The sequence below is a fragment of the Tachyglossus aculeatus genome, chromosome 10 (genome assembly GCF_015852505.1).
Source record: "Tachyglossus aculeatus isolate mTacAcu1 chromosome 10, mTacAcu1.pri, whole genome shotgun sequence".
NCBI classification, from domain to species: domain Eukaryota; kingdom Metazoa; phylum Chordata; class Mammalia; order Monotremata; family Tachyglossidae; genus Tachyglossus; species Tachyglossus aculeatus.
This window is the reverse complement of record NC_052075.1, coordinates 38530352-38545091: the sequence shown is the minus strand read 5'-3', so window position 1 is coordinate 38545091 and position 14740 is coordinate 38530352. Positions and strand designations below refer to the sequence as shown.

At 41.9% G+C, this 14740-nt stretch overlaps 1 protein-coding gene across 1 annotated transcript in view; it reads right to left on the bottom strand.

The window, feature by feature from the left end:
- The window catches only part of CPED1 (cadherin like and PC-esterase domain containing 1), a 207242-nt gene that overhangs the window by 82554 nt on the left and 109948 nt on the right, over positions 1–14740 (bottom strand). Inside the window, exons 16-17 of the mRNA XM_038753259.1 lie at positions 13601–13787; positions 11652–11820 (exon numbers count right to left, since the gene is read on the bottom strand). Coding sequence (XP_038609187.1) covers positions 11652–11820; positions 13601–13787 — 356 coding nt within the window. The remainder of the gene's footprint in view (positions 1–11651; positions 11821–13600; positions 13788–14740) is intronic.

Sequence of the window (14740 nt, the reverse complement as noted above, 5' to 3'; positions counted from 1 at the left end):
AACAGGTCCAGCTCTCTCCTCCATATTATATTGGCTCAGCAGGGCTAACAGTAGTAGAAATGTGTTCAATCCAGGAAAGCTCAGAGATGTGATTTGGAGAAACACGGAAAACAGATATGTTTGGGATAGAATATTCTTTTTTCATCAATGATTATTTTTCGAGCCATAGCCCTGTATCAGTGTATAAGCAAAGCTTCTGTGAAAACCTTGGATCATTTCTATTTACTTTATTGCATTATACTCTCCCAAGTACTTAATGAAACAACGTATGTATTAAGTGAACCAACATATGCATTAATCCAGCAGTGGTATTAAGTGCTGACAGGTTGCTGAGCACTGTTTTGCACAAAGTTCTGCATAGAATAAGCACTTAATATATACCAGCGATTGCCTGAGTTTACAAATAAAAAACCCAAAACCAAAAGCTGTGTTACCAGGCAAGAAAGGCAATGAATGCAAGCTTTAGGGCCTGTCAAAAACTACATCACTCCAGTCTTAACTGTTATACTCCTCAAGGACTCCCAGCTTGTCAACAAGTCTGCCCTTCCATGAGACAAGGGCAAAATCAAAATTGCCCATAACACCTAAATGCCTCATCTATAAACGGAACCAACCAGGACAGGCATCTGATCTATTGTGACATTGAGCTCCATATTAGTAAGAAGACCTTGGTTCCAATTCCACAAGGGGCTTTTTCCAAGTCAGTGAGTCTGGTAGCTAGAGGATGTTTGTGGGAACCAGCGAGTTATGGGTTCTAGTCTCAGCTTTGCCACTGGCCTTCTGAGTAAACGTGAACATGTCACTTAACCTCTCAGGTCCCCAGTTCTTTCATCTGGGAAATGAGAATTATTCTTATCCATCAAAGATGTTGTGAGGATAAAAAGAAGCAGCTGGTGTGTGAGTGCTTTGGAAAAATTAAAGTGCTATGTGAATTTGAAAGTGAAATAAAATATATTATTATTAATGACAAAAATCCTTTATTTCCTGGAGCTGTTGAAATCAGGATGTGGAGGCAGAACCCTAAATTTAAGCATACTTGTTTACAGTACTGTGACAAAAAGAAATTATATAAACAAACTTTCAGATACTTCAAAATTACTGTTTACCATCCTCTGAAATGGTTTCAAGTCCTCCATGCGTAGTATACATTCTTTCAATCATCATGACACCATTTTATAGGTTTTGAGACATCAAATCCATATAAAAATAATGTCTGTTTTCAACAAAGAAATGAGTTGAAAGAGTGAAAATGATTAACTGGGAATTGCTTTAGTGAGTAATGGAGTAGAAATGAAGGAGCAGGTGTATTGGGAATTGTTTTAATGACTAGTAGTAGTGACAGTGGTCTGGCTAAGCGTAACTCCAGTTTGTAAAGTAGTTTCAACCAGATTCAAGTACTGGATACAGGTGAACATAGTCAGACATCAGAGAGTATATGGTTACTTAGCGTTGTAAAACATTACACACTAAAAAACTCTCTACTCAACTATTTCTAGTTCTAATATTCAGAAGGAAATCTTAGTCAATACCAACAAAAATATTATTGTGCTACATAAATATAACCATCTTGCCCTTGAAACAATAATAATTCTAGAATTCTCAGCAATGCCACTTGCTGATAAATGTAATCAAAACGTCACAGAGCTGCACCTTTAGGGAAGCAGCATGGCCTAGTGGAAAGAGAACAGGCTTGAGAGACAGAGGACCTGAGTTCTAATCCCAGCTATGCCACTTGTCTGCTGTGTGACTTTGGGCAAGTCGATTCACTTCTCTGTGCCTCAGTTACCTCATTTGTAAAATGGGGATTAAGACTATGAGCCCTCTGTGGGACAGGGACTTTCTCCAACCTTGTATCTTAGTCTTGTATCTGCCCCAGCGCTTAGTAAAATGTCTGGCAAATAGTAAGAGCTTAACAAATACCACAATTATTATTATTATTATTATCATTACTACTAGATAACCTCTAGACTAGGGAAATTATATAGGATGCTGCATGATGAAAATGCCTCAGGTAAACTGGTCAACTTCACAGAGATTGCAAGCCCAGAATACCAAGTGGAACTGATGTCGATTTTCATTTGCCAGCTTTCACGTATGGTAAAATTGTTCGGTTTCTGTCCCTAGATGAGAGATGAATATCTAAGTGCTAATGTATTCGCTGCATCTCATTTCAAATGAAACTGGTGGGTGCACCTCTGAACCCATCAAAACTTGGGCTCTAAACAGCCACAAAGTGTTGTCTTGGTCAAAAAAAAAAGGTAGGAAAAGGCAGGATGTGTCTCATGGAAATCAGGAAGAGGACTGAAGAAAAATTTGATACGCTCCATCTTGCCTTTCAGTTTGGTTGGGGTTTTGAGAGAATTAGGGTGGGCCAGGGAGACTGTGACTGCATCTGGAACAGAGAGATAAAGAATGGTTTTGGAGACTGAGGCCACGGGGCCATAGAAGGGGGTAAAGGTATTGGTCAGAAAGAAGCAGAGGCAGCAGTCAGGTCAGGAAAAGTTTGCAGGCCCAACTTACGGAGGCTGATGGTTCTGTAACACGACTGGCAAAATGGGTGGGCATCACTAACACTCTCCTTATTCCGTCCACCTCCTTACAGTCGATTGCTCATTTTTCACACAATTTTTTTGTATAATTTTTGCTTAATGAGCAGGGATCGTGTCTACCAACTCATTGCCTCGAACTCCCCTAAGCACCTAATATAGTGTTCTGCACACAGAAAGCACTCTGTAAATACCACTGACTGAAATGGCCATGCATTATAGAAAGTCAGAATTGGAAGATAATGAGCAGGGTGACTTTCCTAGTTCTCACTGAATTTTCAGGCATGAGAAGTGGACAGTTTTTGTAAGGAAACTAGGATACCAATACTGATTTTCAGACATAAAAAAAAACTATAACCATTTACAGGATTGGGATGTATTTAGTGTTTTTTGGCTTTGAGGTCTAATTAGTCCTCGGAGTCAACTTCAAAGTCTGTTAAAAGTGGTTGAAACTTTAAGTTATTTTAAACATAGTTCTGTTAATTAAGGAAACATGGCCATACAAACCCCCTTCAACGTTCAAACATTCAAAGGCACATGGAGAACTAACAATAAAAACAATATTAAATATCAGGGGCTGAAAGGAATTGCTCTGTAAATGAGAAAGCGCTAAAGTGTGTTGATCCAAATGCAGATTTTTTTGTTTTGCTAACATGATTTCTGCCTGTCTCCTTCTGCCACCCAATTTTCCCCATTGCGAGCAAGGGAGTTTGCCTGGCGTCTGGGACTCTTCCGAGTACAGTGCTCTGCACATAGTAAGCGCTCAATAAATACGATTGATGATTTAGCAGCGGCTAGGGCTCTGGGTCTAAGAAGAAGGGGAAGATGGAAGGTGGGGAGGTGGTGTCAGGGTTGGGGGCTGGGGGGGCTTCATGCCTAACCAGCCAGGATGCATCACGTGACCATATCTACTCGGGAGAATAGCGGCCTAGGAGCAGAAGGAGGGTACAGTTAGCCCACCTTTCTATGAATGGACCACTGTGAGAAATCCCTGACCCATCCCCTTTTACAAAGCTGAGCAAGGCTGCCCCATGGCCTTGTCCACTTTGGGTGGGGAGGGGTGGAGGAGGAGGATTGGGGATTGGAAGGCTGGTTTGGAGCCTCTGATAGTGCGGGGCTCTATCCCTATTTTAAGCCCCCTCAGTGACTTGAGGCAAATGTAGGCTTCAGCAGCCACCTGTTTGTGTCAAATCTTGGCTTAGCCGTCCCTTTTACTATCAGTCTTGCCTTCAGACCTTCCCGGGGATTCCTATGGGGAGGATGGTGACCTCGCTGGAAGAATGTACTTCCTCTTCACTAGTTTTCTCTCCCTGTTTTTGACTCTCAAATGGTCCCTTCCTACCTCTGACCTGATCATCTTGTATCACAGAGCTTGGCACATAGTAATTAATCAGTGATATTTATCGAACACTTACTGGGTGCAGAACACTGTACTAAGCTTGGGAGAGTACAGTATAACAGATTTGGTAGACATGTTCCCTTCACACGAGGCACTTACAAATACCCCAATTATTACTTCAAAATCTTTTGACGCCATCAATAGGCTACCACATGGAAAGGGCAGGGCAACATCTGCTATCCTGAGACATTCACCAAGAACTTTAGACTTCCTCTATGGTCAGGTCAGAATTGAAGGTATCCCTAATGACCCTTTCCTCACCACCCTCTGAGTAAAGCACAGCCAGTTCCATTCAACCTGCCATGCTTGAGGAGGTAATGTGGTATCTGTAAGCTGGAATCTGAATTCACATTCGATCTGCTGGGAATTTTTTCCAACTACAGACTACTACTACTATTTCTACTACTACTACTATTACTACTAATAGTATTTATTAAGTACCTACTACTACAAGATAATCAGGTTGGACACAGTCCCTGTCCTACATGGGGTTCACAGTCTTAACCTTCATTTTACAGTTGAGGAAACTGAGGCACAGAGAAGTTAAGTGACTTGCCCAAAGTCATCCAGCAGACAAGTGGAGGAGTGGGGATTGGAACCCAGGTCCTCAGACACCCAGGTCCATGCTCTTTCGACTAGGCTTCTCCTCCAAACATCAGCATCATCCAAAAGAAAAGAGGTTCTGAACTGAACATCAAGGTAATCTTCAAAAACATTATACATGCATACATATTTATGTTAATGAACTCCATACCACTCCACCGGCCCCAAACACTCACATATATTTCTTTAGCATGTTCCCCATATGACATGCAGAAGAAATAAAAGTCTCCACTTTTGAGAGACTGGCAATTAATGGGAAAGACAAGCACACTCAGGTAGGCAAATACACAAGAACTCAAGAAGAGACTAAAAATGCAAGCACAAGTGCACTGATACAAAATAAAGAATAAACAGGAAAGTACTGAAGGTGATATCTGCCTGCTGAGGTGGCTGAGTGGTGTAGCTTGACCAGGAATTTGGTGGGGTTGAAAGGGAGTGTTAATCAGGGAAGGCTTAGTGGAGGAGGTGACATTACCAGGGCTTTGAAGTAGGGAGAAATGAGGTTTGGCAAAGCTGAATGGGGAGGACATTTCAGATGGGAGAAATAACATGAGCAACAGGGTCAGAGGTAAAGAAGTTGAATAAAAGTAGTAAAACTGACAGACTGGTGTTTAAACTCTTCTCCCCTCCCCTGCTTCTCCCCAAACCTCTCCAGCATATCCTTTGGAGGATTAATGAAGAGCAATGAAATTGTTAAAATGTAGCAAGCAGGAGAAAAAGAGCAGAAAGGGAGTCTTCGGCTATTCAAGAGAGCAGAGGCAGCAACTTCTCATTTTGTGCACTGGGAATGAAAAGGAGGCAGTAACTTTTTTTTTTTGCAGGGGCATGGAGGAAGTGGGATGAGGCTTGAGAGGAGGCCGGCTTCAAAGAGCTAACAGATCAGAAAGCCACCAGTTTGGATCTTCTCAGCCTTGATTGGAAACTCTCAGGTCTTATCAGATCTGTGATGATCAAGTTTGCCAATTCAACTCAGAACAGTATGGGGATTGCCCCATCTCTCCCTTGCAATCTGTAGGCTAGAGATAACTCCAATCTTTATTGACTAGTTATAAAATGACTTGGAATTCAATAACAGAGTCCACTGCAACCAAAATCTCACCTGATGTGAGTAAAAGCACTTTAAATTTTCCCTCTTGAATCAATAAGCAACTATAATTCCAATTCAATTCATGCCTCATGAAAGCAAGTGACAGAAGGGTGTAAATTGAGATTCAAGCAACTCGATGGGCATGAATCATTACTAATATAATGTGGATGTTAAGAGTGGCTGCCAAAGAGGAGAGCAACAATATTATGACATTCTGAGAGTCTGTCAAACTCAGAAAGACTAGCTGAATAGCCTTGAATTTAATCTAATGTTTCTCAAAGGCCCGAGAATTGTCAAAAGATTAGAAACATCATCCCTGACTCTTTCTTTGTCTTGTAACCTTCATCACGGTATCAGTTTACAGTGAAACTTGACTATCCTAACGGGATTAAACATGAAAGAAAGTCAGAACAAAAATCTCTGGATTAGAATTGGAATTGAAGCAGCTCTGTGAGAAAGTCTTCACCACTTCCCACTGTTATCTACCCCCTCTCCCTAATACATGCAACCAGTTGGGTAGAGTTAAGAATCAGAAGGAATCCCCCCTTGGTTCAAACTGTATTTATCCCTTTGGCTACTGGAACAGGTGCCCGGTAATTTAAGGAAACTATCAGCCAGAGATTACTGGCACTGTATAAAGACACGCAGTGCATTCCAGTGCTGATTCTATCCTGATCATCTTTGGAAACAATGAGGTTTAGCATGGTATTTGTTAAGCACTTATTATGTGTCAAACACTGTTCTAAGCACTGGGGAAGATAAAAGGGGGTAGATAGATACAAGTCAATTAGGTCAGACACAGTCCCTGTCCTGCATGAGGGTTACTTTCTATGTAGGAGGGTGAAAAAGAGAACTGAGGTACAGAAAAGTTAAGTGACTTGCCTGAGGTCGCACTCTGCAATTGGCAAAGGTTTAGAACTAAATGTGTTCATCTATGCCCAGAATCCTCTTATTCATAAACCTTTAGGGGAATTTAAACATAATTTTCATCCATTTTTCAAAAAAGAAATGATGCAATTAAGTGGTCACTTGATACCAGGATTATTAAGCATTGTGGGGACTTTTTTCAAAATGGTATTTGTTAAGTTCTTACTATGTGCCATGCACTGTGCTAAGTGCTGGAGTAGATATAAGATAATCAGTTTGGACATAGTCCCTGTCCCACATAGGTTCACAGTCTAAATCCCTATTTTACGGATAACAGGCACAGAGAAGTTCCATGACTTGCCAAAGGTCACACAGCAGACAAGTGATGGAGCCAGGGTTAGAATCCAGGTCCTCTAACTCCCAGGTCTGTGCTCTTTTCACTAGGCAACACTGCGTTTCATTTTCAAAGAAAGTTTTTCAAGAAAATTTAAAAAATATAGAGGACACGGTACTTGCCCCTAAAAATTTTCAGTCTAATGGAGGAGACAGGAAAAGCACACAGACATATCTAAAAAATCTAATGAAAGAAGCATATAAATAAAATCCTAACCAACTTCAGCTAATTCAAACCTACACAAGAGGCCTCTCCCATTCAGAGGCCCATGCAGAACAGGGACTGTGGATTAACTGATTACATTGTATCTACTTCAGTGCTTAGCACAGTGCTTCCCGTGGGACAACCCGATCGCCTTGTAAACTCCCCAGCGCTTAGAACAGTGCTTTTCACATAGTAAGTGCTTAATAAATGCCATCATCATCATCATCATCATCATTACTTCACATGTCATAAGCCCTTAACAAATACCACCGTGATTATCTGGGGTAGGGATGGAAAAAGGAGAGCCAGAGGAAGGGAAAAAGAATGGGCGGATGGTCAGGATTACTGGGAGGTGGGAGTTCAAGTTAATCCTATGACAATTTCATTCTTTGTTCAAAGATTACCTTGTGGAATCTACAGGACATGAGTGAAATGAGGTTTTATTAGTTAAACCAGAATTTTCTAACGTACCTTAGTAGCACTTCTCTTTTGGAATTCATTCATTCATTCGATCGTATTTATTGAGCGCTTACTGTGTGCAGAGCACTGTACTAAGCGCTTGGGAAGTACAAGTTGGAATGAGAAGAGGCATAGTATAGTGGATAGAGCACAGGCCTGGGAGGTAGAAGCTCATGGGGTCTAATCCTGGGTCTGCCACTTGTCTGCTGTGTGACCTTGGGAAAGTCACTTAACCTCTCTGGGCCCCAGTTACCTAATCTGCAAAATAGGGATCAAGACTGTGAGCCCCTGTGGGACAGGACTGTGTCCAATCTGATAAACTTGTATCTACCCCTGCACTTAGTACAGTGCCTGGCACACAGTAAGCACTTAAATACCACAGTTATTATGATTTAGCGTTGAACAGGAACAGTGCACACTGCAGTTTAATCACAGGTATTTCACTGAGTCCTTGAGGACTCCTGAACATACATATGACAGCCCAGGATGGTTCAGGCCCAACCCAAGAAATATTAGACCCAAACTAACAATGAAGTCTGACTGTACAGCCTAGAGAACTTTAGAGCAAAGCCCTACACAAACTTTATCATAATGAATTTATATTTCCAGAACCAGTTTTTTTTTAATAAGCATAACATTCAAAGGTAAGACCCAAGGGCTGAATCAGACTGGAATCAAATATAAGCATCCAAATTTAATAACAAGAGGGGCCTTGCTGAGATGCTTAAGGAGAGATGATGCTCTGCTGTATGTAATTCAAATTTTAATTTGGAAGGTGACTTTTAACCCTCTTAATGATTTCTCTATTTGTACAAGCACTCATTAAAAACTGCACTCATTAAAAACCTAAACAAACTTCAGAACTGTTTATGAGGAGTAACTGTTACAAGAACCATGGAATACCTATGTTAACCTAGAGACTATTTGGATATTTCAGTAGTAGACTAAGATGCAATAAGTACAACCAGATAATTTCATCATCTTTTGGGGAAAAATTTTAAGAACACAACTGAAAGACTCTTCAGTTGTTTCTTAAGCCCAGGTGGAAGCCCCACCTGGAAAGGTAATTCACCTGTTTGTTTTGAGGAAGGATTTTTACATTTTTTTACTCCTCCATATTTTATATTATAGGATAACAAACACATTAAGCTAAGAGGAGGCTTACTCACACTACATAACAATGTAGAATTGGCCAATCCAATTGCTTTTCAAGAGAAAGTGAGTAGTGAGACAAAGGTTAATCACCTTCCTCTTATTCAGGTTAATAGCTGCGTGACTAAATAAGATGCACATAGTTTCCAAAATGTAAGTCTTCCTCCAGACTGCTTTTCCTGGTCCCACCAGAGTACAATTCTCCTCTCCAGTCTGGTGCAGAATTTTCTTCTCTCCCCTTGGTACTTTAACTCATACACACAGCTCATGCTCTAGGTTTTAGAAAGCTTTTATGAAGAGATTAGCCAGACACTAACATCCCAAAATGTGGGATGGCTTCAGGTGGTCAGTGACATGATCAATCAATGGTATTCACTGAACGCTTACTGTTTGCAGAGCAATGTACTATGCACTCGGGAATGTTCAGTACAACAGAGTTGGTAGACGTGTTTCCTGCCCACAATAAGCTTACAGTCTAGAGGGGAAGACAGATATTCATATAAATAAGTAACCTATCAGGGTGCTATGTGATAGGGGGGCTGCACAGCCCCTCCTAAAGATGGTAACCACCTGGAGTCTCACAAAGGTGGCAGTGGGAGAATGGAATCTGTTGACCAGGCCCAAATTGGCATCTCAGAGCCAAACTGCCTGGGCCACTTGGTTGCGGAGTGGTCCTGGGGGCTGTGGGGGCATAGGGGTGGGGTGATAGTGATGCAGCGGGTGAGACTTATCCTTTCTGAAAATTACTTCGGCCATTATGTCATGCTGCATTCAGGAGCTGCATATTGCGGTGATTGATGGCATATGGAATGGGGACAGGCTGTGACTTCCTCATCCCAGAGTGGCTCAATGCTCTGGAAAATAATGATATACACCAAGCCCTCTTCCGTATCCGATGCCCACCATTCCAGAGCTCATGTTTATTGGAAAAATACTGAACTGTCTTCCTGTTGAAGCAGAGAACAATGGCAGCTCAAACAGGAGACAAAAGAGAGCCTCTAGAGACTGGGTGAGGCCATCTATCACTGGCTATTGCTTCTTCTACTGGCTCTGTCACTGGCATTTATTGAGTGCTTACTGTGTGCAGGGTACTGTACTAAGAGCTAGGGAGAATACTCTACAACAGAATTAGTAGGCAAGTTCCCTGCCCACAGCAAGCTTTCAGTCTAGAAAATCATGATGATTATGGCATTTATTAAGAGTTAACTCTGTGCAAAGTGCTGGGTTAGATTTGAGGTTATAAAATGGAACATGAATCCTCTCCCACATTGGACTGACAATCTATTGAGAGACAGTGTGGTCTAGTGGAAAGAACCCAGGACTGGAAGTCATGAGACTTGGGTTCTAAACCCAGCTCTGCCATTTACCTGCTGTGTGACATTGAGACCATGCAACCTATCTGTGCCTCAGTTTCCTCACCTATACAATGAGGTTTAAATACCTGCTCCTCTCCCCCTCAGAATGAGCCCTTTGAGGGACTGGTACTGTGTCCCATCTAGTTGCATTTCATCTATTTCAGGACTTAGCATCTTCTGAGTGCTTTAACACATTCCACAATTACTATTATTATTGTTTCATTCCATTTTATAGATGAGTAAACTGAGGTGGAAAGAGGCTCAGTTACTTGCCCAAGGTCACACAGTAGACTCATGCCAGAGGTAGGATTTGAACTTGGGCTTTCTGGCTACCCATCCTATGTTCTTTCCACTAGTCCATACAGTTCCCATTGTCTGAGGTACTGTCTTTGAAGTATGACAAGGGTTTACATTCCCCTCAAAAACTTCTGCCCTCAGAAGAATGACCCCAAAAATCTAGCCTCTTATTTCCCTTTCTCATGTTACATGTTTCACTCCTTTACAATCAACGGTAATACAGCATGAGAAAGGTAAGCTATGAGCTATATTCTTGAAGAAATGCCAGCCCCCATTTTTCTAAATAGGAAAGCCATCACAGGCAGAAAAAGTCTCCAGGAAAAAAGGACAGAAGAGCACTTTGGGTCAAAAAAGAAATCCAATACCAGATGGGCGCAATTTGTCACCAATATAGAAGCGGTTTCTCACCTGAGATAACACTCTATTGCATATCTCCTCAGCTTTCATAAACCTACCCAAACCCAATTCTCACTCTATACATTTCCTCACAAAGTTATTCAGCTTGCAACTGTGTGGAGTAGATTGCTTTTGTGCATGAGGCTCTAGTAATCTTTATCATTGAAGGCCTAAAGCCACACTTTAAAAAAAAGTTTAAATTTTTGTTTCAGGAAAAGGGGGTAGAAGGAAGCGAAGATAAGGCAGAGGGTCAACCAAAATCCATTTTACCTGAGTTATTTTTGCTTTTTTATTTTAAAAGAAGCTTCCAACATGACTGAGCTGTACACTGGGAGTAGACTGTAATCCTATTCTGGTTAGGGAATGTGTCCGTTTATTATTTTGTCCTCTCCCAAGCGCTTAGTACAGTGCTTTGCACATAGTAAATGCTCAATACGATTGAATGAATGAATGAAACCATAGCTGCTAGCTACCCAGCAAGAACGCCGCTTCAACCTTCTTCATATCCCTTCTTTAGAAATCCTTTTCCCCATTCAGTGCAACCAAATATGGTCCCTGAATAAAAGCCAAATGTTGGCTACAATGAAGAATCCAAGTGGAGGACAGAGAAAACCTCCATCAATTGTTTGCAACTAATTTTTTGCTTTATGTGTTGGATCCTCTTACTTTCCCACTGAAGAAAGGAGGACAGATGTGCTATGAGCAAAACATGATTTAGTTCTCTCTGAGCAATCAAATATCAAAGAATAAGCATCAACAGAGAACACGCACATTGGCTCCATTTGGTCTGGGGAAAACGCACCCGGAAATCCATCTCCAAACTTCATACCCGATCCCCATTTCCCACTTTCATAGCTTGTCACATCCTTAGGAATGCACATTTAAAAGGTACCTGCACAAAACCACAGGCCATGAAGTCATCAAACACAGGCAAACTGGGACGGTCTTCCCGATAAATGGTGATTCTGTAACTGCTTAGGATGTCGCCGTTGACTTGGGATTCATCTACCACGAGAAGAGTGATTTTGTTCACTCCGAGGCCCAGAGGGTAGTTTGCAAAGCTGGGGGAAAAGGCAGCAAGAATAGAGATACTTTTACTTAGCAGAAAACAATCAGACTATCAATCCTTCAAGGTAAGACTACAATTTACAAATATTGAAAATTCTCTCTGGGTCCATTACCCTCCTTTTCACAGAGCTCCTCACTGATGGCACTGAGCACCTATTGTAAGCTGAACTGAATACTAAATACATTCGTAAATGGGTGCTAGGACTAAAAGGAACTGTTCTTGCCCCACGGTATTTTAAAAGGCTAAGCGGGGAGACATAGAGGCATAAGTTGCCAAGCAAGGCTCGGGAAATGATGTCAGAAGACCCAGGTTCTAGTCCTGGCTCTGCCACTTGCCTGCTCTGTGACCTAGGGCAAGTCGCTTAACCTCTCTGTGCCTCTGTTTCCCGTTAAATGGGATTAATATGCCTGCCCTCTCTCCCTATTGGATGTGAAGCCTGGGTGGGATGGGGGTTGTGTTTGATCTGATTATCTTGCATCTGTCTCAGCGCTTAGCACAGTGCTTCCTTAACATAGTAAATGCTTAATAAATGCCATTATATAGCTATGAATATAGTTCATTCATTCATTCATATTTACTGAATGTTTACTGCGTATAAAGCACTTTACTAAATGCTTGGGAGAATAGAATATAGCAACCGATACATCCACATAGTGATATGTGTGTGTGTGGGGGGGGGTATGTGTATGAGGCAAATAGTAAGGGCATAGACACAAATGCTGAAATCACAAAAATAAAGTAATTAAATTGGGAAGGAGCGTGGCCTAGTGGAAAGATCATGGGCTTGGGAGTCAGATGACCTGGGTTCTAATTCCAGCTCTGCCACCTGTCTGCAGTACAACCTTGGGTAAGTTACTTAATGTCTCTGTGCCTCAGTTATTTCATCTATAAAATGAGGATTAAGACTGTGAGCCCCATCTGGGATATGGACTGTGTCCAACCTAGTACTCACCCAGTGCTTTATACTGTGCCTGGCCCATAGTAAGCACTTAACAAATACCATTACAAAAAAAAAAAAAGAGCCCAATATTAGAAAACAGAAATACAGCTATGGCTCAAGAGGGCAAAGGTGACTGATGGGGTGATTTGAACACTCAATCAATAGTTTATTTCTGCTGATGGAGGTTTATGTTTCACATTACAGTTCACCCAGATGTCTTCTAAAGGACTTAGTGATCTTTAATACATTTCCCTAGAAAGACAAACTTGTCCTTCAATTCATAACAAAGGGGGAGAGATGACACAGAAATGTATTCAGAATCCCAACAGAAGTAGAAAGCTGGGTGAAAATTCTGGTAGTGTGATTCCAGTGTTAATTTCTGACTTGGAAAATGTGACCTCCCATTCAATAATTCACAAATCCCCTGGGGGATGGCAGCTGAGAATCTACAGATGCCAAGGAGACCGAGAGGATGGCGGGTAGACTGCCCCACTCACCGGGGGTTAGCCGCCGGGCACCGCCCAAAGGGCTGTCAAAGCCCAAAGCAAAGTGTACATTCCAGGAAATCTAAGCTAGAAGGACTTTTAACAGGTGATCGGAGTTCTGAGCTCCCACCCTCTTGTCCGCTTTATTCTTTGAACAACATAATCTCCAAGCAAAGGCAGTGGATTTCACACCCTTGTTTTCAAATCTCCCTTTCCTCAACCAGCTGATCCCACTCCTCAACTATTTCGAGCTTCCAGAAACTCGAGTTCAAACACTTGCATCTCCTTGCCTGTTTGTCTTCAGCTATGCAGAACCAGGACCACACCTGCCTTTGCTTTCCTCTTACCTCGGTCCTGTCCTCTCGTCCAGGTGTACCTTGCACTGGCAGTTTGAGCTCTCGGCTCCGATTTTCACCATCACCACGCTGAATGGCACTTCACAGGAGTATTCTCGGATCTTTGGGTTAAATTCAGGATTCAGGTCCAGATGTGGATTGGTAAAGATGTGCTTGATGTGAGATAGGGTGTCTTTATCTGTTCCAAAAAGGTGCCAAAAGGAGGAGGGGAGAAACTGAAGTAGATAATCATTAAAGCGATAATACAGGCAAAACTCAGGCCTATGGCACGGTTTGCTTCCCAAAACTCTGTAAATTGAAACGTTTTAAGTCAGAACACATTTTCTCCAGAGGGATAATGTTATAAATGGAGGATTTGTTTCTGAACTCAGGTGGGATATCCTATTTTTACATAAATCATCCAGCATTTTGTACTCAATCTATTATAGAGGAGTAGTGAACTCATGTGAATAATGTATTATCATGAAGCAGCATAGCTTAGTGGAGAGAACAAGGGCCAGAGAAACAGAGGACCCGGGTTCTAATCCCAGCTCTGCACTTGTCTGCTCAGTGATCCTGGGCAAGTCACTTAAATTATCTGTGCCTCAGTTTCCTCATTTTTAAAATAGGAATTAAATACCTGTTCCCTCTCCTACTTAGACTGTGAGCCCTCTGTGGGCCAGGGACTATGTCCAATGGAATTATCTTGAACATAACCTAGCATTTAGTCCAGTCCTTGTTAAGTAATAAGCATTTAAGTAATACTACTAATTATATTTAGGAGGGATTCCTTGGTAGAGTGGTGAAATTTTACACCAGAAGCAAAATGGACATGTTGACCATGATTGCCAACTCTCTCTTTCTCTCTCAATCACTTAGGACAGTGCTCGGCACACATTAAGTGTTCAATAAATACCACTGATTGACCGCCACCTGGAAATCCCCTCAAAACCATTTCTCTCTCTTGCTCCCCCGTCTCCAACACCCTCTTTAAAATTTCTCTCTCAACCCCACCGCCAACACTCCACTGTGGCTCTGGCTTCCCAATTTCCCTGTAGCTTACGTGTGCCTGCCTTCTCCACTGCTCAAATCCCTGGAGGCAGTGCCAAAAAAGAAGCTAGTGTTGTAAAACTGAAAAAGGGTATCAACAGA